We start from the raw sequence: 21,863 nt of genomic DNA, 5'->3' as shown, positions 1-21,863 counted from the left end.
CACAACACACACACCACGCTCACACAACACACACACACACACACACACACACACACACACACACACACACATATATATATATATATATATATATATATATATATTCTATAATAATAAAAGGCAATGTCCGTCCGTCTGTCTCCTCCATAACGCCAAAACCATGAAACCTATCGTCCCCAAACTTTGCATGCATACACCTGGACCTCCAATAGATTGTGACTATGAAATCTGGGAGTTTGGGTGTGTTATAACATCCTTTTTGAAGATGAGTAACGAGGTGATAATAAGAAACTAGAACAATGCGACCATGTCGCCAATATGCCTGCGCAAAGTCCCACAATGGGTAGATGCGATCACTCTGCATATGTATGGGTAGGGGATCATGTTTGTGAAGTTTTGTGTTGATCGGATAAGGTTCGTTTTTCTATCCAAGATGGCTGCTAAACCATGTGACCTATGACATCATCATTTTCAAACTATATGCATCAGCGCTGTTAGATGATATTTGTAAAATTTCGCATTGATAGGGTGAGCGGTTTCAGAGATATAATTATTTACTATTTTCCTTCAATCCTACATGGCTGCCAAACCATGTGACCTATGATGTCATAAATTTAATATTCAATACAAATGGGGCATAGATCATGTGCATGCTATTTCAGATTTTTAGGATAAGGAATTCGATTGAAACATTTTTGGCTGGTATACCACTTCACCTATGATGTCATCATTATCATGCTTTTGTTCCCCATTGGGAGTACTTGACAATGTGCCAAGTTTAAAATGTTTCCATTCAGCGGTTTCCGAAAAATAATTTTTTTATTTATTTGCTTTTAATCCAAGATGGCTGCCATACAATGTGACCCATGACGTCACATTTATCATAAAAACATTCTGCATGGGTGTCACTCCTACACTGAAAGTTTCGTCTAAATCGGACATATGGTTGCTGAGAAAAATGAGGTTTAGCCCGTACGGACGGACGGACAACCCAAAAACATCATGCCTCTGGCGACTTTGTCAGTGGAGGCATAAAAAACCCGATGTGATGGTGTACCAATATGGCGGCCCACCATCTTGGTCAGCCCACTGCATCTCGCTGGGTTCTTAAGCCGCCATTTTGTTTTGGCCTACTCAAACGCGCCTTGCCTTCGGAACACGATTGTTTGTCATTACATTATCCAGAGTTTGGCAGTGGAGGGGAGGAAAGAAACATTATAACGGCCCACCCTTGAGCCGCCAATGGCCACACAATAATCATGTGATGTAGTGGCTTGTTGAGTATTCTGTGGTCTCGATAATGGCAGAGAAACACAAGCAGTATGTTCTCGGGACCAAAGTAATATCTGTAGAAAAGAGAAAGAGAGCCAACATTGCGGCGTAATTTGAGTGGGTCGAGTGGTCAAGGTCAGATTGTGAGAGTTGATCAGTCGGAATACTTTTGATTCAAGTCAGTCCAGTAAGTATGTGGAGCTAGAGCCTCCCCAGATGTGAGAGCAGTACTCTATACCCAGACAAATCAATCCTTTATATCGTTGAAGCAACTGTTGAGAGGAGAAGAATCTTTGACATCTGAACAGGAATCCTAGTTTCTTCGAGTCTTACTTGGCTGTTTGTGTAATGTGTGGATTCCAGGATAAATTTGATGTTAGGGTAATACCTAGTAGGTTTATTGTATCACATGGAGTAATTGTGGAGCTTTCAAAGGAGATTGTTGAGTTGAGTTGAGGTGTTGAGTTAACATCAAGTGTTAATTGGCATGTTCCGACAAGCCGTTTTCCAATCATGAGAATGTTTCACTCGATCGAGCATGATGCTCACCGTCAGATCGACTGGGATATCGATGAAAAGTGAAACCACATCAAATGATACCATCATCTCATCTTCTTGTGTTCTAACCTCTCGACAAATTCACCACTGGTCTTGACTAGCACACACTATCAGCAAATATTTGGCACTGCCATGAGTTCAACAGTCTCTGCTGTTGTGGCTAACTTAACCACCTCCCATGCACATCCAGGAAATATTATTAAGAAGTGGCAACTAGAAAGAGCAGCAGGAGATTGTAAACCCTCGCCAGGACTTGTTTTGTGTGGCATTTGTATGCTGATGTGTTTGTATTTGCTTGGTGCATAGATGATATTTTGACGACATAAAGTTATATGTTCATACAGACGACAAAAGACTTTTTCAGTTTTGTTGTATAGATTCACATTGCAATTGTATGTATTTTATAGACATAGTCATGTTCCGTAATTTCTAGACTATGCACGTTCTAATAGTACGTACTTTATAGATGTACTTGCGCTCTTATTACACGCACTTCATAGACGTACGCACATTCTTATTAGTACATCCTTTATAGACGTGCTAGCATTGTAATAGTATGTACTTTATAGACATGCTCCCATTGTAATAGTATGTCCTTGATTGATGCACTCGCATTCTCTAATTGTACATTCTTTATAGAAGTACTGACCTTGTAATTTTTCTTCTTCTTCTTTCCTATGCAGCATAGGGTTCTGGGTAGCATCATTGGCTGAGGGTGTGGCTGTGCCACTGAAGATTAGGGCAGGAATTTGTAATTTGTTCAGAGTGCTAGTGATAGCTCGCCTACTATTCGTGATGGACACAATGGGATCTTTAACGCCCACCAACTAAGGCCGGCAGATGGGACACCCAGTTTAATGTTCATCCGAGGGATATACACACATTGATCAATCACCCTGCCTGTGAAACACCTAGATGACGGTTTATAGCTGGTTGAGATTCAAACCCAGGCTAGACGGCTTAGAGAGGAGTATGCGTAATTGCGTACATCAAGGCCATCTTGCCAGCCATGCATTCTAATTGTACATACTTTATAGGCAAACTCAGATTCTAATTGTACATACAGTCAGACCCCTACATTTGCGGGGGATACTTTCCTGGAAAATGTTGCGAATGTCGAATCTGCAAATGTGGGGGCATTGTTTCAATGGGAAAAGGGGGATAGCTAATTGCACTAATAGATGTGGTGGTGTGTTTTCATTCTGTACAGTAACTCGTCGGAGATGACATGTTACGCAGCTGGTGGGCTATCCCACGAAGCTATGTTTACAGTGTGAATAGTGGGGCATCCCACAAAGCTATGTTTACAGTGTGAATGGTGGGGCATCCCACAAAGCTATATTTACAGTGTGAATGGTGGGGCATCCCACAAAGCTATGTTTACAGTTTGAATGGTGGGATATCCTACGAAGCTGTGTTTACAGTTTGAATGGTGAGGCATCCTGCGAAGATATGTTTACAGTGTGAATGGTGAGACATCCCACAAAGCTCACTTATGGCATGGCTGAAATATTTTTACATGGATCCAAAAAGCCGTGAAAACATGAAGCACAGGGCTACGAATGTAGAACGCAGTCATGCTCACGGCTCGTGGAAGAGTTTTTTTTTTGCGTACGTTCAGTTGCTTTGTTTATCGCTGGTCAAAGATGTGTTTTAGAACTGTGTTATGGTTGCGGCTTGTGGAAAAAAAAAAATTGCACCTGCGAAAAACCGCAAATATGCATGACACAAGGCCGCAAATGTATAAGCAGGTTACAATTTATCAACCGCGAATATGCAGAACCCGCCTCGCAAATGTTGGGTCCACGAATGTCAGGTTTCGACTGTACTTTATAGAAGTACTCAGTTGAAAAAGGATAACGTGTAATACTGGCTACCACCAGGTGGTGTTTGTGTTCTATGTTAGCACATTATGTCCGCACAGACAGACAGACAGACAGACAGACATACAAACAAACGGAACCAAATGCAATACCCTGTGGTGAGGATAACTAGAAATCATGCCAAATTGCATAGCCCGTCGGCATCTGCTTTGTACTGAACTAAACTTGATGAAAACAACAGCTAAAATTTTAAATATTATTTATTAATTAGTGTTCTCTACATTCTCAAAATCAAGGATTGTCTCTATATTCTTGAAATAGTGTTCTCTATGCATATAATTTTTTTGATTTGATGCTTTTTTCTTTACTGCATATAAAAAGAGTTCACCTTTGGAAATGTGAGTATGGCAATGTGTCAATTGTGTCATTGTCCTCATTTCATGTCCACAAATTCTGGCAGGACAACAACAACAACATGCATTTTAAGGCCATTTTCCCTGCTAGAGCGGGGGTTAGCCTTGCGGTCCCCATGACAATCTTCTCCATTTTGCCCTATTTTCTGCATCTCTCCTTGTTAACCCCCTTGCCCGCATTTCTTCTTCCACCATCTTTAGCCAAGTCTTTCTCGGTCTTCCCCGTCTTCTACTTCCTTCTACATTCATTTCCATCACTCTTCTCAACCAGTCACTTTCATCCTTCCTCAACACATGACCAAACCATCTCAACCTGTTCCTCTTCACAGCATCAATCACAGGCTCTATTCCCATCATCTTTCGCAATTCATCATTTGTCTTCCTCTCTCTCAACGATACTCCGCACATCTGTCGAACCATTCGCATTTCCACCCTTTCCAACCTTCGTTGCTGCTCTACGTTCATTACCCATGTCTCGCTCCCATAAATCATAACACTTCTCACACATGCAGCAAACACCTTTCCCTTCAGCTTCAACGACACTCCCCTCATCATCAGCACGCCACTCAATTCCCGAAACTTCTTCCATGCACATCTCACTCGAGCAACCGTTGCCGAGTCTGATCCACCTTCTCCATTCAGCATGTCTCTGAGGTAGCAAAATGTTTTCACACCTTCCAGCTTCATGCCGTCTCCAAGATCCAACTCAACATTTCCTCCATCTGCAGCTCCCTCTGTGCACACCTTACATTTGAATGTAGCTGCCACACTGGTTAATGACCCTTTCAGACCACTACATTTTTGATGAACCCACTCAGCGCACATTGTACACTGAATGGAGTTCACTCCGACACCCTTCCTACACACAGCACAGGGCCACTTCCCAGTTCTTTCCACCTCACCACATGCTTTACCACTTGCCATCACCTCCGTCTTTCCGATATTCACCTTCAGACCTTTTGTCTCCATACATTCCTTCCACGTGTTAATCTTTTCCTTCAGACCATCCATACTTTCCGCAATCAACACCAGATCATCTGCATACAACAACTCCCACGGTAAACCCTCTTTTACGTTCTGAGCCAGCACCTCCATCACAGCTACAAATAGTAGTGGACTTAGTACCGACCCCTGATGCACTCCCACCTTCACCTCAAACTCACCACTGTTCCCGTCCTTCGTCCTTACAGCTGTGCGCGCTCTTTTGTACATTGCCATCACTACTCTGATCAAACATTCCTCCACTCCTAACTTCCTCAATGCCCATGTCAATACTTTGCGTGGAACCCGATCGAATGCTTTCTCCAGATCAACAAACCCAAGAAACAACTTCTTCCTCTTCTCCATGTACTTCTCCTGCAACTGCCTCACAATGAAAAGCGCGTCTGTCGTTCCTCTTCCTGGCATGAATCCAAACTGCATTTCGTCGATCTTCACTTTCTTCCTTATCCTCCTCTCCAACACCCTTTCCAATACCTTCATTCCATGCTCCAATAACTTTATCGCTCAGTACGAGCCACACTCCAGAGGGTCACCTTTCCCCTTGTATAGAGGGACGAGGGTACTCAGTTCCCAATCCACTGGAATGCGGCCTTCTTTCACCACCAGATTACAGATCTCTGTCATTCTCTTCACACCCCAAGTTCCTGCTGCCTTCAACATATCTCCCACAACTCCTGTCGGCCCTCCCGCTTTTCTACCCTTCATTGCTTTTATCGCTTCCTCAACTTCCTTCTCAGTTATCTTCTCTGCCGGTCCTAAAACTGGGTTACTCTCTATGTTGCCATCCCATTCATTCTCTGTATTCAACAGCATTTCCATATATCTTTTCCATCTTCCTTTAATTCCATCTGGGTCGACAACGATTTGTCCCACTTCATCCTTCAAGCAACTCACCCCCATCACATCACACCTCTTTCGCTATCTGCTTTGCAATCCTGAATACTGCTTTCTGACCCTCTTCCGTATCCAAGCATTCTCCGAACATTTTCCTACATGCTTCCTGCGCCTTTGCTACCTCTTTCTTTGCAGCCTTCCTGGCTGCTTTATAACTTTCATGCTCTGCTGTTTCTGCTCCCGTACCCTTCGCCTTCTGCCACTCCTTGAACTTCTTCCTCTTCTAGTCAATCCTCTTTCCAACTTCATCATCCCACCACCATGTTTCCGAGTGCCTCGGTGGTCCTTTTGTCCATCCACATACCTCACCAACGGCTCCCAACAGACTAGCTTTCATTGACCTCCAACCACTTTCAAGCTCAACAACATCATCCTCGACCCTACTCAGCCTCTCTTTTAATGCCTCCCTTACTGTCACCTCTTTCAACCTCCACACCTTCATTCTCGGTTGGTACTTCACGCACCGAGCTCTCCTCGCACCTTTCACCCTTACGTCGCAGACAACCAAGTGGTGCTGTGAAACAGCCTCCTCCCCCGGGATCACCTTTGTGTCCCGGAGGTGCCCCCTATCTCGCCTACGCACCATCAGGTAGTCAACGGTTGTCGTCGACCCACCTGACGTGTATGTAACAAGCTTATTATCCTCTTTCTGGAACTGAGTATTACAAATCAGCTCCATCAGCAAACTCCAAAATCCTTTCACCTTCTCCATTTCTCACACCATATCCGTAACCCCCTCTGGCAGGACATTAAACCAAAACCAAATAACCAACCTTCCTGTATGTAAGGCCCTTTTACTCTCTGTCGTTGGTGATTGCGATACCAGTACAACCAATTGACAACTTGGCATATTTGCTGACATGACCAACAGGCCAGAACATCTGTGGAGCAGAACAACTACGAGCCAGAGTGGAATGAGGAGATCACCATTACAGAACTCTTTCCTCCACTGTGCAACTGTATAAAGGTGCAGATTCGAGACAGCGACAACGTGAATAATGTCCCTATTGGAACCCACAAAATCGACCTCAGAAACATATCCAATGAAGGAGATAAAGGTACATTAGTTTTCTTTGCCTTTTTTCTTTATTGTTCCTGTTTTTATATTCACCAATGCCAATGCCTCTGTAGCATGCAGGCTTTTTGTTTCAATGATGTTGAAGTTCCTTTTTGTTCGTATGCAGCACAAGTTTGTGGGGTAGCATCTTTGGCTGAGGGTGTGGCTGTGCTGCTGATACAATGCCCTCTGCTGGTTAGGGCAGGAATTTGGTCATGGTGCTAGCGATAGCGTACCTACTCTTCAGAAACAACACCATGAGATCTTTAACATCCGCTGACTAATATCGGCCGACGGGACGCCCATTTAACGTCCATCTGAGGGAAGACACGCACATTGATGAATCGCACAGCCTGTGAAACACCAGGATGACAGTTTATAGCCTGGTCAGGATTCTAACCCAGGCCAGACAGCATAGAGGTGAATGTGTGTACCTCCAGGATCCAGGTCATCCTGTCAGCCCAATGTTGAGGTGATGTGGAGTTTGAGTTAATTTTAGTAACAGAGATTAACAGAGTAAAAGCAATTTAATGCAAGTACAATGTTGTTTAGGATGTTTTTTTTATAGATAGGTCAAGGCTCATGAGGAAGTAGAAACATTCAAAGGCCGTTGGGGCTACCCAGGAACAATAAAGGAGTTATTGTGGCGGACACAAAAGCCCACTGGCGTGGTGACATCATTCCGCGCACCAAGTGGGCGGTGGCCACGCACCAGGGGTAGGCGTGGCCTCATGATATACACCGGGCGCCCAGCCCGGGACAGTACAGTGTTACAGTGTAGTCTTACAATAAAGACGTTTATATGTTACCGCTTGTCCGCTTCCTCCTTGCTCACAAGCAGCGCGCGTAACGCCGCGCTTTACTGGTGACCCTCGACGTTGGATCTGCTGGAGCGATCCTTCCACACGCGACGCCATCGCCATGGCCGACTTCGTCAAACTTCCGGAATTTTGGGAGGCTCAGGCCGAAGTCTGGTTCGTCCAGGCCGAAGCCCAATTTCAGCTTCGGCGCCTCACCGGCGATGACACGCGCTATTGCCACGTCGTCGCCTCCCTCGGGCCCGGCACGGCCGCTCGAGTTGTGTCCGTCCTTCGCCACCCACCGAACGGCCACAAGTACGAGGCACTCAAGCGGCTACTCCTAGCCACGTTCGGCCTTACGGACGACGCACGGGCCGACCGCCTCCTGGATCTCCCCGAGCTCGGTGAGACGCGCCCGTCGGTCCGAATGGACCATATGCTGTCACTGTTGGGCGACGAAGCCCCCGGTTCGCTATTCCGGGCGCTTTTCCGGCGCCAACTTCCAGCGCAGGTCCGCCTCGCGTTGGCCGGGACCGAGCTAACGGAACCCCGAGCATTGGCGGCCGAGGCGGACAGGTACTTCGCCGCTTCGGACATGCGGGCGAGCGTCGGCGTGGCCGTCACGGCCCTCGACGCTGATGTTCAGCAGCATGTTCCACAGCATCAGCTTCTACAGCACGCTGATGTTCAGCAGCATGCTGATACGCACCTCGTGAACGCCGCCACGCCCCGCCCACCGCCGCGGCGAAAACCGCCACCGCGGGGAAACCCGCCAACTCCACCGGCCTGGCGGAGCCAGCCGCGCTCCTCCAGCTCCACCACCTGGTGCTGGTTCCACGCCAAGTTCGGCCACGAAGCTCGGCGGTGTCATCCGCCGTGCTCCTTCAACGGGTCGGGAAACGCCCGGGCCGGCGCTCAATAGTGGCGATGAGCGCCGGCCATTCGAACAGCCTGCTGTTCATAACGGACACCTTCTCCAGGCGCCGTTACCTGTGCGACACGGGAGCGCAGGTGAGTGTCATTCCCGCCGGCACGTCAGACAAGCACGCCGCGGGTGGGGGCCCCGCGCTGCTTGCCGCGAACGGGACGCCCATCCGTACGTACGGAAAACGCTGCCTCTCTCTGCGGTTTGGAGGGCAGGTTTTCCGATGGACGTTCGTCACCGCCGACGTGCCCATGGCACTGCTTGGCGCGGACTTCCTGTGCGCTAATGGGCTCCTGGTCGACGTCAAGCGCAGACGGCTTGTCCAGGCCGAGACGTTCAGCTCGCTCGCTTGTGCGTTGCCCAGCTCAACGAGCGGCTTGCCGAACGATTCGGTTCCGGCCACGTTGGTCTGTACGCTTCCGGCAGCGGACGCATTCACCCGCCTCCTCGCCGGCTTCCCGGCCCTCACGCGGCCCACCTTCTCGGCGGGGGCCGTCAAGCTCGGGGTGGCCCATCACATCCCCACCGTCGGGCCACCGGTCTACGCCCGGGCACGCCGCCTCGAGCCGACGAAGCTGGCGGTGGCAAAAGCGGAGTTCGCTACCCTGGAGCGACTCGGCATCGTTCGGCGCTCAGAGAGCGCTTGGGCGTCGCCGCTGCACATCGTGCCGAAGCCCGGCGGGGGATGGCGACCGTGCGGGGACTATCGCCGTCTCAATGACGCCACGACTCCCGACCGCTACCCCGTCCCCCACATTCAGGACTTTTCCGCCCGTTTGGCGGGCAGGTCCTTCTTCTCGAAGGTGGACCTCATACGCGGCTACCATCAGGTCCCCGTCAGGCCGGAGGACATCCCGAAGACGGCGGTCATCACGCCATTCGGACTCTTCGAGTTCTTGCGCATGCCCTTCGGTCTGAAGAATGCGGCTCAGGCGTTCCAGCGACTGATGGACAGCGTCCTGCGCGACTTGGATTTTGTCTACGTTTACCTGGACGATATCCTCGTCGCCAGCGCGTCCCGCGAAGAGCACCTACGCCACCTCCGCACGCTCTTCGAACGCCTGGGCCAGCATGGCCTGATTGTGAACCCCGCAAAGTGCCGGTTCGGCGCCGCCACAATCGATTTTCTGGGGCACCGTGTCACCAGGCACGGAGCCGTCCCCCTACCGGCCAAGGTGGAGGCGGTGAAGGGGTTTCCGCGCCCCCGCACGATCAGAGGGCTGCAGGAGTTCCTGGGCATGGTGAACTTTTACCATCGGTTCCTGCCCCGTATCGCCCAGCTCCTGCGCCCCCTGCACGAAGCTCTCCGAGGTAAGCCGGGCAAAGGCGACGTTACCTGGACCGAGCAGATGGACACGGCGTTCACGGGCGCGAAGCTCGCCTTGGCTAACGCCACCATGCTCGCGCACCCGGCGCCCGATGCACCGATCGCCCTCACCACCGATGCCTCGGACTACGCGGTGGGCGCAGTGCATGAGCAATGGGTGCGTGGAGCTTGGCAACCGCTGGCGTTCTTTAGCCGGCAGCTTCGCCCGCCCGAACGCCGTTACAGTACCTTCGACCGCGAGTTGCTCGGACTTCACTTGGCGGTCAGGCACTTCCGCCATCTGCTCGAGGGCCGGGCGTTCACTGCTTTCGTCGACCACAAGCCGCTGATCTTTGCGATGGGCAAAGTCACCGAGCCGTGGTCGGCCCGGCAGCAGCGTCACCTCTCGGCCGTGTCCGAGTACACGACGGACATCCAGCACGTCGCGGGGAAGGACAACCCGGTGGCGGATTGCCTTTCCCGGGCCGTCGCCCACGCAGTCCACCTCGGCATCGACTATGCCCGGATGGCAGCGGACCAGGCCGCTGACCCCGACGTCCAGGCCTTGCGGACCGCCGTCACGGGCCTCCGCGTCACCGAGGTGCCGTTTGACGGCGCGGGCGCGGCCCTCTTGTGCGACGTCTCCCTCGGGCGTCCTCGCCCCATCGTGCCCGCGGGCTGGCAGCGCCAGGTGTTTGACGCCATCCACGGCCTGTCCCACCCGGGCGCGAGGGCCTCCCAAAGGCTGATAGCCGACAAGTTCGTCTGGCATGGCCTCCGGAAGGCCGTCCGCGGCTGGGCCAGGACGTGCCTCGCGTGCCAGCGCGCCAAGGTGCACCGGCACACCCAGGCCCCGTTGGCCCCGTTCACGGTGCCGGAACGCCGGTTTGACCACGTCCACGTGGACCTGGTGGGACCTCTGCCCCCCTCGCGGGGTTTCACCTACGTCCTCACCATGGTGGACCGCACCACCCGGTGGCCGGAGGCCGTGCCCTTGGCGTCGACAACGGCGGCCGATGTCGCGCAGGCTTTCATCGCCACCTGGGTCGCCCGGTTCGGCGCCCCCTCAGACATCTCATCCGACCGCGGCCCCCAGTTCACCTCGGAGCTCTGGGGGGCGGTTGCGCAGGGGCTCGGGGTCCGGCTGCACCGAACCACGGCCTACCATCCCCAGGCTAACGGCCTGTGTGAGCGATTTCACCGCTCATTGAAGGCCGCGCTCCGGGCCACCCTCCGCGACGGCGGCTGGGTCGACAGGCTCCCCTGGGTCCTGCTGGGCCTCCGGACGGCGCCCAAGGAGGACCTGCGCGCATCCGCGGCGGAATTGGTCTTCGGGCAACCGCTGCGGGTGCCGGGCGAGTTCCTCCCCGACTCCACGGCACCATGGTCCGCGGCACAGCAGCGCTCCGCTCTACAAGAGACCGCCCAGAGGTTCGCCCCGGTGCCAACGGCATGCCACGGGCACCCACCGACGCACGTCGCCCCGGAGCTTCACACGGCGGAGTACGTCTTCGTCCGCCACGATGCCCATCGGACACCACTGCGGCCCCCGTACGACGGGCCTTTCCGCGTGCTGGAGACCGGGGCGAAGCACTTCACCCTGGACATCGGCGGTACTCCTGACCGCGTTTCGGTAGACCGCCTCAAGCCGGCCCACCTCGATGTGGACCATCCACCGCCAGTGGCCCGACCCCCACGTCGGGGCCGCCCTCCTGCGGGCGGACCCCCGGCACCGCCCAGCCCCGCCGCCACGCCGCCCCCCGGTCCTGCACCCATCCCAGGGGCAGCCAGGGGCATCCCACCTGGCATCCCTGCACCCCGGACGCCGCCGATCGCCAGGGGGCGCTTCGGCCGGGTCATTCGTCTGCCCCGCAAACTGGCCCTCCAGGTGCGCGGGAATTCTGGGGGGGCGCGTGTGGCGGACACAAAAGCCCACTGGCGTGGTGACATCATTCCGCGCACCAAGTGGGCGGTGGCCACGCACCAGGGGTAGGCGTGGCCTCATGATATACACCGGGCGCCCAGCCCGGGACAGTACAGTGTTACAGTGTAGTCTTACAATAAAGACGTTTATATGTTACCGCTTGTCCGCTTCCTCCTTGCTCACAAGCAGCGCGCGTAACGCCGCGCTTTATTATAAAGATATATGATTTCCATGGCCACTGGTGGACAGGGGCATTCAACTTGGCATACCCAAACACAGGTACAATTGGCAGTAAGTGATGGTGGTCAGATGATTTTAAAAGCCGAAAAGGAAAGTACGACTGAATGTAATTAAGTACATTATTTAAGCATTGGAGGATAAAAAAAGGAACAAACTAGACAAGGCACCTGGTAGAGAGCATACCTCCACCAGGCTGAACGGTTTATCTTTTGTATTACACTTATGGGCCAAATCTGGATTTGGACATGAACCAAAATCTAAAGGGCTTGTTCTTGTCACCTCACCAACTCATCCATCATGTTTTGTCATAAGCCATCCACACCTTTTTGAGATATCGTGCAATATACTGTATCATTTTTGGCCCAATCACTCTATGTTGATAAATCACATAAAATCCAAACATTATCTTATCTGGATCCGAATATTCACCAAAGTTGAATCAATTCTTCCTTGTCACACACCCAAACTGTCCACCAAGTTTCGTTCGAATTCATCCACAACTTTGTGAGACCGTGTTCTATATATACAGTCACGTGAAAAAGTAAGTACACCCCATGTAAAGTTTTGACTTTTTCAACATATTTCAACTTGCAGCTATTTGATCTTCATTTCAACAATATTGATAGATAAAGGTGATATAATATAACAAAAATCATGAAACATTTACATTTTGTAGTCCATTGTATAATTTAAATAAACATAAATGCAAATTTCGCATGTGGAAAAAGTAAGTACACTCTTGGCTCTAATAGGTGGTATTGCCCCCTTTGGAAGAAACAACATCAAGTAGGCGTTTCTTATAACTGTCTACAAGTCTCTGACATCGACTGGGAGAAATTTTTGCCCACTCCTCCATGCAGAATTCTTTCAGCTGTGCGATGTTTGAGGGGTTTCTTGCATGCACAGCTCGTTTCAAATCCCCCCACAACATCTCGATGGGATTTAGATCCGGGCTTTGACTTGGCCATTCCAGAACCCTCCATTTCTTTCTTTTCAGCCATTCCTTGGTGGATTTACTGGTATGTTTAGGGTCATTGTCATGTTGCAAGGTCCACCTTCGGTTGAGCTTCAACTTTCCGACAGATGGCCTCACATTATCCTCAAGCACCCTCTGGTACAATGAAGAATTCATAGTGCATTCTATGATGGTGAGCTGCCCAGTCCCTGATGCAGCAAAGCTGCCCCAAACCATAATATTTCCACAACCATGCTTTACAGTTGGTATCAGGTTCTTGTGGTCAAATGCTGTCTTTGGTTTTCGCCAAACATGTCTTCTGGTACTGTGGCCAAATAGCTCCACCTTTGACTCATCTGTCCAGAGCACATTGTTCCAGAAGTGCTGTTCTTTGCCTCGGTGTTCATTGGCAAACTTTAGTCTTGCCCTGATGTTCTTTCTGGACAGCAAAGGTTTCCTCCTGGCACACCTCCCATGTAGATCAAGTTTGTGCAGCCTCTTTCTGATGGTAGACTCGTGCACTTTGACATCAACAGTGGAAAGAGCTACCTGTAGGTCCCGTGATGAAATTCTGGGGTTCTTAGAGACTTCTTTCAGCATCTTGCAGTGTGCTCTCGGGCTGAACTTGCTGGGGCGGCCTGGCCTGAACAAGTTGGCAGTTGTTTGGAATCTTCTCCACATGTAGATTATCTTCTGGACAGTTGAATGATTGATTTCAAATTGTTTGGAGATCTTTTTAAATCCCTTCCCAGACTCGTAGGCATCTATAATCTTCTTTCTGAAGGCCTCAGAGAGCTCTTTTGATCTAGGCATGGTGACGCCGCACACTTCAACAACAAAGAGCAAACCAAACTAAATGTCTGAGGTTTAAATAAGACAGGTTCCCCCAAGATCCTCTCCAACGATGTTCTAATCATTTGCACCTGAGCTGGTGCACCTGATTCTAATTTTCGGTATTTGAAGTAGTGATAAATGTAGGGGTGTACTTCCTATATACTTTTTCCACATGCGAAATTTGCATTTATGTTTATGTAAATTATACAATGGACTACAAAATGTAAATGTTTCATGATATTTGTTGTATTATATCACCTTTATCTATCAATATTGTTGAAATGAAGATCAAATAGCTGTATGTTGAAATATGTTGAAAAAGTCAAAACTTTACATGGGGTGTACTTACTTTTTCACTTGACTGTATATACTCGTATTCTCATATACTCTCGAAACTCTCGAAACAATGGGTCCACAACATGTAAGAGAGAATGTGAGTATGAGAGATGTCCAATGCATATGTTCTGTCTGTGGAGCTTAATGAGTGAATAATGCAAAGTATGCATTGGGCCAGGCCGGTAGAGGTGATGGAATGTAGCAGAGTTGTTGACTAGCCCACGGTGGTTGAGCCGCAGGCCTGTCAGCCTCCTGACATGATGCTAATGTTTTAAGACATGGATTCCATATCATTCAAGAGAATCAGCCCACAGTGGACAAACATTCTTTACAACACTGCAAATGAAGACCTCATATTTCACAATCAACTCAGCAGTAGCAAGGTGGACTTAGCATGGTGAAGAACAAGGTGGACTTAGCATGGTGAAGAACAAGGTGGACTTATCATGGTGAAGAACAAGGTGGACTTATCATGCATTATGTGACTTTCTTTTCAGGTTTTCTTCCCAGCTTTGGCCCAACCTGGGTGAACATCTACGGTTCGACACGCAACTACACATTGATTCAGGAACACCAAGAACTGAATGATGGGATTGGAGAAGGAGTAGCCTTTCGTGCCCGTCTCCTCATGGCCATTACTGTTGACATGGTGGATCCCGATGACTCCGATTGCCCCAATTATACTGAACCAACCGTTGAATCAATACCACCACTGCCACCGGTAAGGCCTAGCACCATCACACCCCAAATTCAGTAAACTGAATACTTATGTGGTATCTTGACTACCGCAGATTTATCTTCCTTTTCATGGTCATATGCTAATAATTTAATAAATCCATCAGCAATTGTATATGAAAGACTCGTTTCTAAAAGACCTTTGCCTTGTTGTGTGCATTGAAGTAGTGTGACGTGCACGTGGCATTTACATAACATATAGTTGTTTATCCGACTGAGTTTTCCCACATGCCCGAAGAAAAACACTCCAAGTTGGTTTTGCTCACAGAGTAAAATGCTTCAGTCACATTTGGCTCGGCGGCCGTAGGGTCTAAAAAATCTACGGCCACTAGCAATTATAGGGCGGCCGCAGTATTTCCACGGTCACATAATGTAGCAGTCACATATGTTTTTATTTTTCGGGTAGCCGCACGGGTTATTTAGAAATTGTGGAGACCGAAAACGTGGGGGTGCCGTACGGTCTTTGATTTGATGTCGCACGGTGACCTTAGGGCGTCCCTGCGGCGGCCATAGAATTTTCAGGGCAGACGCAAGGTAGCCTCAAGGTGCCCGCAAGGCGACCGCAGGGGGGCCCTAAGGCGAACGTGCGGCCAGACGGACGGTAACGAGTGGGTATATATACCAGTTCTTTTTCATATGTATAACAGCACTTACAGTTGTCATGGCTACGGCTTGTCGAATTGCTACGGCCACCCTAGAAATGAAAAAAGTTATAACTCCGCGCTATAATTCCACGGCGACCCCTACGGCCTGTAAAAGATAGCCATACGCCCTAGGGCCACCCTGAGGCCACCTCAGAAACTCTGCGGCCGCCGCACGTTTCTGTCAATTTAGGGGGGGTACGGCCGCCGTATCCTAGTCGTAGAGCAAATGTGACTGAGGAGTTATGAGGTCAAGGGAACCTGAAAAATGACTTGAGGGCCATCTATTTATTTTGTGAGCATGGATTTGGTGAAGGGGTTGGAAGCGGATATGAATGAAGGAGCGGTGGAGCGCGTGGAAGGGAGTGGGGAGAGAAGGAAAAGGGGGTTGAGAAGACATTAATTTTATTGTTTTTTATTGTTCATGTTTTATGTTCACCAAGGCTTCTGGGGTAAAGGTGAGAAGTTGTTGTGGGATGGGAATGGGGTTGTGCAGGGGAGGTGGGGAGAGGCAGATGCAGGACATATGTTGGGAAGCATGAGACTGACATGACAGACAATACTTATGAAGCATGACAGGTTCTTAGCCGTGCTAATGTTTTCTTGCCATGGATGCTAAACCACTGAAGTATTTACAAATTGTCATGAGTGCCCATGAAGACCTATGGACCTTGGATGGATAAAGCATTGCAGACATTTAAGTTTTTTTCTCATTTTGTTAATAATCATAAATCTTTCACTTTTATTTTCATATTTATGTTTACGCTAATATGTTGAAACCTTTGAAGCACAAACTTCCAATAATGTTGATAACTACTACATGCTGAGTCCATATCCCACCCTTGACAAGCTTACCCTAACATCTTTTTCAAATTTATATGCAGAGTCGAGGCTCATGGAAAAGCTATAACACTAGATGGATCTGGACGCAACAAAACAAAAGATACATTAGAAAGAGAAGGGGGGGGGTGGGGGTGGGGGGGGGGGAGGGATTGAGTACCAACAATAGGGATGAATGATTGAAGAGAATGTGGAAGTTGGTTTCACAGGTGGGAGAAAAAGAAGAACAGATGAGTGCAGGTGACCATCTATTCTGGATAATTGGAGTTTCACCAGAAGGGGGTTGCTGGAGGACCACATGCACCATGTATAAGCCTGGGGGTACAGAGCACAGAAAGAGCAGAGGGTGTAAGACCAGAAAGGGGGTGGTAGAAGACAGAGAGACCACCGACGTATCTGCAATGGCATTGTCATAAGCCCATAGCTTCAACATGGGAGTTTGCAATGATCTTGCAGGCCTTGGTTTCCATGGCGTCAAGCTGAGCAAGAGGTGAGGCAGGGGACCCAGCCCAGAGCAGAGAGCAGTACTCCATCAACCTAATAATGAAGGTATTGCAGGTGGATAGAAGTTTAGGTGTGCCAAGGAATGGCTTTGTATGACAGAGGATGCCCAGTCGGCGACTGGCTTTGGAGGCCAACTTTGAAATGATGTTTGCTCAAGAAAGAAGCAAGATAGCCGGGTTTGCCAGATGGTCCTTTCAGAGAGAGTGAGAGTGTGAGATTTGTCAGGATTGAAGGACATATTCCAAGTGTTTGACCAGCTTGTGATTTATTTCAAGATCTGAAGAGAGGGAAGAGGCTGCATCCATCCTACCTGTCTGAAGGATGAGCGATGTCAAGGCAGGGGGTGCAGTCATCAGCAAATAGATAAAGGAGATTTTCCAGAGAGTCAGAGATCATTGATGAAGATTAGGAATATGTCTGGGCCCAGAACACTGCCTTAAGTCACTTCAGCCGTGACAAATTCCATTGAGTGCCACACGTTGGCTTCGAGAATCAAAGTCAGTAAGCCATGTGTTGAGTTGGCCTTCATTGCCATATGCAGAGAGTTTGGAGGGCAAGGCAGATTACCAAACTCTATAGAAAGCTCCAGATATGTCCAGAGAGATGGCCCTGATCTCATATCTGACATTGGGGGCCTCCATCCCTTGTTGGGTGAGTAGAGGCACCTTGTCCACGGTGGAGTGACTTGGTGTGAAACCAAATTGTTGATCTGAGATGAGGTTGCCTGGGAAAAATAAGGATTTCATATCAACAGCAATGATAGATTCCACGACCTTGATGATGATTGGAAGTAAGCTGATAGGCCTGTAGTTAAGGGGATCGGTTTTTGCACCTCGTAAAATGGGAGTGCAGATAATTGTGAGCCATAGCACATTTGTAATGATTTGACCTACCAGCTAGTCAGACACCAGCATGTACAAGTATCAGTAAGAAATAGCCAGTGAAGAAAAAGTTCATCAATATAAGATTCACTAGAACTTGTTCATCTCTTGCTATCCATGCTCCTGATTGGTGGCAGCATTTTGCAATTTAAGAAGATCATATAGCAAATTCTGGACATCGTTTATAAGTTGTGCTCCTTTACACTTCCAGGCACTTACAGGCAGGAGTGAAGAATTCCTCCTTTTTGCAACATTCATGGAAGCTACAATGATTGACCGTCGTGTAAGCGACAAACCCATCAGCTTCGAAGTCAGCATCGGTGGGTCACCCAGCAGAGTGGTGATTTTATTTTATTTCTTTTGTTGTGTTGGCCATTTGGCAGAAACATATGCCATTAACACCACTTTATGAATTTCTTAGGGAACTTTGGCAACGCTCTAGATGGAATGAACAAATCTGAGCAACACAGCGATGAGGAGGACGATGATGAATTAGATGATGATGATGACAAGAAGTTGCTATTGCAGCGTTCAACCATTACATCTGATTCTGGGGAAGAATTGCAGTTATCAATGACCAACCCAAAGAGGCCAGACACGAAGGACAGGTGGGATAAAGTTGCGATAAGGAAATATTATGCAGGATCTCACAACTAAATCTGCTATTTAGATAAGTTTTGTAGTTGTCGCCTTGATATCTTAATTACATCTCTATCATTGATCACCTTTGGGGTGATGAAAGAAACCATTTTTGTCTCCATTGCAGGCAGTATTATCACCTGGAGTTTCATGAAGAGAAACCTTGCGTGTCGGTGCGGAGCTTTTGGACTGACCAACGGCGGAGGTTGTTCCTTTCCAACATCATTGACAAAATTGCAGATAGTTTGGTGAGTTCTTATTTCACATTTATTTCGAATGAGTCACATATATATTGTTGCGGTGGTTCAAATCCCCACTCCTGACAACAATTTGTTGCGGTGGTTCAAATTATCCCACTCCTTAACAACAATTTGTTGCGGGGGCCGGGTTCAAAACCCCCATCTTGCACAACAATTTTTTTGCGTGATTCCCCTCGGTTAATACGGGAGAATCACGAGTACCTTCAAGGTGCACGCGCGTGCCGAAGAACCGCGCGATCGAACCCTCACTTTCACACACCTTATTCAATTGCGTGCCGAGCGAATTTGCACGGTGTGGAAAGCGGCGTTACACCACGAGATTTATGGACCTGAGTCTAGCCAAATGCGGTCCCGGATGATGCTAGGCCAATGGAGAAAAGACGTACCGAACAGGTTGGAAAGTAACAACAAAATGTACAGCCTTTTATTTCGAAGGCACAGAGAAACAGAGACGAAGATTCAGCTTATCAATTATAACCCCGACTTGGCGCCTTCACACTCTGACACACACACACACACACACACACACACACACACACACACACACACACACACACACACACACACACAGAAAAAGGACACTGGTAAAAGGGCGTACCGATGTACGTGATGGATTGGCCTCGCTGGTGACCACGTGGTCTGGTGTGCACGGCTCGCAGTTCAATACCCGATCCGGACGTGCAGCCTGGATGAGGTAAGGTCCGAAGGTCGAACCGCCGCCTCGAAGTTGGTACGGCCGAACTTCAGCACAGGTTGGACAAGCTTGCAGGTCAGCCGGATGGCGCAATAGATCGGCGCAGAAGCGATTGGTGTTGACGAAGAACAAAGGCCAAAACACGTGTGGTTGGAGCTAAAACAAGAGAGTCCAGAGCAATGTGTCATCCACGTGGCAAAATCCCAAGCAAGGCAAGATCGAACAGAGCAGGAGGTCGTCCTGTGCGCAGCGAAATCCTTGGCAAAAGAGAGACTGATAATGCCCTCCGCGTGGGCTTTTACCAGACCCGCCCACGCCCTTCAAAATGTTCCAGAGCCTCCCATTGGCTGAGGCTTGTCGCATCCTGGCTAGGTGTTCCCGCCTCCTCACTGGTCACGTGGGCCTGTGCTTCTGGCCCCGCCTTCCTGCATATTAGTAATGGCTTTTCCCAGCCACGAAGGCTTGACATACTGCCTAACTCAACGCATATTTGGTCTCTATTACTACACAATGGGAAAGGGCTAATCTTTACATTCAATAAGACAAAACTGACTAATGCAGGCTACATGTTGTCGTGCAATTGACAAAAAGGGGGTCTGCCTTTATGGCACAACCACAACAATATCTTACTATAATTCACCAAATGTCTGTCCGTCTGTTTGAAGGTACCGCAAAAACGGCTCAACCGATCGAAACGATATTTTGTGTGGGTAATCCTGGGATCTCCAGGAGTAAAATAGGCTATTTAGTTTTCCCCATTTCAGCTTTGGTCTCCAGTATTCTCAGGTTTGGACTCCCGCATGACATTCACGTTCGCATAATGTCCATTGTGACGATGTTCTCATTGTGACAATGTATGTGTTCATGGTAGTGTTTGACGTGACGGTGTGAACGTAATTTCGTAATGTTTTTCATTTCGTAATCCTTTAATGAGCGTTTAATGTTTAATGAACGTTTAATGTTTAATGAACGTTTAATGCCCTTCGATGTCCGGGGCCGCACGCGCGCTACACTGGACGGGCCAGCGTGTACCTTGCCCTTCGTCGTCAGGCTCGGGTAAACCGCTGAGCCCCATCCGTGATGGGGACTGGGGCTTGAGACAGTGTCCTTCATTAAAAGTATAATAAACACTGTCTCCATCGATCTTGCCAAGGCCGTAACAGACGTAACGTTTAATCTCTACATGAGAGAATTCCACATAGCTATTTGGGTGGTGAATACGCTAACAGATCGCTGTCTCCATCGATCTTGCCAAGGCCGTAACAGCTATCAGCTCAAAATCCTTTTAACTGTTGATTTGGTACAGTTACACGTATCGGGAATTTGGTACACGTATCGGGAGTACATACGACATAGCAATTGTGAACACTATTATCGATCACGATTTACGATGTTACGTGCTCCTCCCCGACCCCCTGGTCACGGTGTACCTCCAAGCCCCGAGAGGAGTCACGGCAGAAAAATGTGTTATTCTGTATGTCAAAGATCAAGGGAGAAGCCACCCCAATTGTTACTCACAAACAAATATTGTATTAAGATCACACAAGAATAACAGTACAACAATAATAGTATTCAAAAGTACAATAAATATGTCCTATGATGGTACCATCAGTTTTGTAATATTTAACTCACTGTGCTCCAAGTGAGTGAAACACGAACATTCCCCAATGTCTCTTATTCCCGGCTTCGAGACGAAATTGATCCGCTCCAGCGATCGCCAGAACGAGGTCCAATCGAGACCATAATCCCGTGCGGATGGCAAATACAGTCACACAGCCGAAGCTGCACAAGGGCGCCCTCAAGGCGCCTGGGAAATCCAAAGGCGCTCTACAGGCGACTGAGAGATCACACCCTCGGGTATGGACAAATTAACCTTCAAAAGGCCACGTCACACACACGCCCCAGATCGACGTCTGAATGCGGTGGAGATGGTCGAAAAGAGACGAAACCGCGAGCGAAGCACAAGTCCTGCGTGAGCCAAAATGGCCGACGACCCAGTCTCGTGGCGTACGGCACGGCGATGATTCTCTCCTGAATCGATTGCAAAATCTGACATGCAGGTTGACTGGTCACAGCGATGACAACTCTGTCATAGGAATTCCTGTCCCAGGAACCCCAAAAGTTCACTAGCGACTTTCGTTCGACAACGTTTGCCCCGGACCTTGAAGCGACTCGCTTGTTGTCCGACTTCACTCGCCCCGCCCTTTTTCTCTCTTATTCTTCCTCGCCGTCCGGTTCCTGTTTCATTTTTAAAACATTACTTTTACCTTTTGACAATAATAATTGCTATTTCCCTCAAACAACAACAATAATAATAATACATGGAACCA

The 21,863-nt window shown here is 49.0% G+C and overlaps 1 protein-coding gene across 4 annotated transcripts in view; it reads left to right on the top strand.

Annotated features, from left to right (window-relative positions):
• The window catches only part of LOC137432571 (otoferlin), a 258,417-nt gene that overhangs the window by 149,194 nt on the left and 87,360 nt on the right, over positions 1-21,863 (top strand). For all 4 annotated transcript variants that reach the window (XM_078783368.1, XM_068124613.2, XM_068124612.2 and 1 more), the window contains 5 exons: positions 6,834-7,020; positions 14,837-15,060; positions 18,152-18,260; positions 18,362-18,548; positions 18,707-18,827. In XM_078783368.1, coding sequence (XP_078639494.1) covers positions 6,834-7,020; positions 14,837-15,060; positions 18,152-18,260; positions 18,362-18,548; positions 18,707-18,827 — 828 coding nt within the window. The remainder of the gene's footprint in view (positions 1-6,833; positions 7,021-14,836; positions 15,061-18,151; positions 18,261-18,361; positions 18,549-18,706; positions 18,828-21,863) is intronic.

The sequence above is a fragment of the Myxine glutinosa genome, chromosome 8 (assembly GCF_964187855.1).
Source record: "Myxine glutinosa chromosome 8, kmMyxGlut1.1, whole genome shotgun sequence".
NCBI lineage: Eukaryota > Metazoa > Chordata > Myxini > Myxiniformes > Myxinidae > Myxine > Myxine glutinosa.
This window is presented reverse-complemented; position numbering and strand designations above follow the sequence as displayed.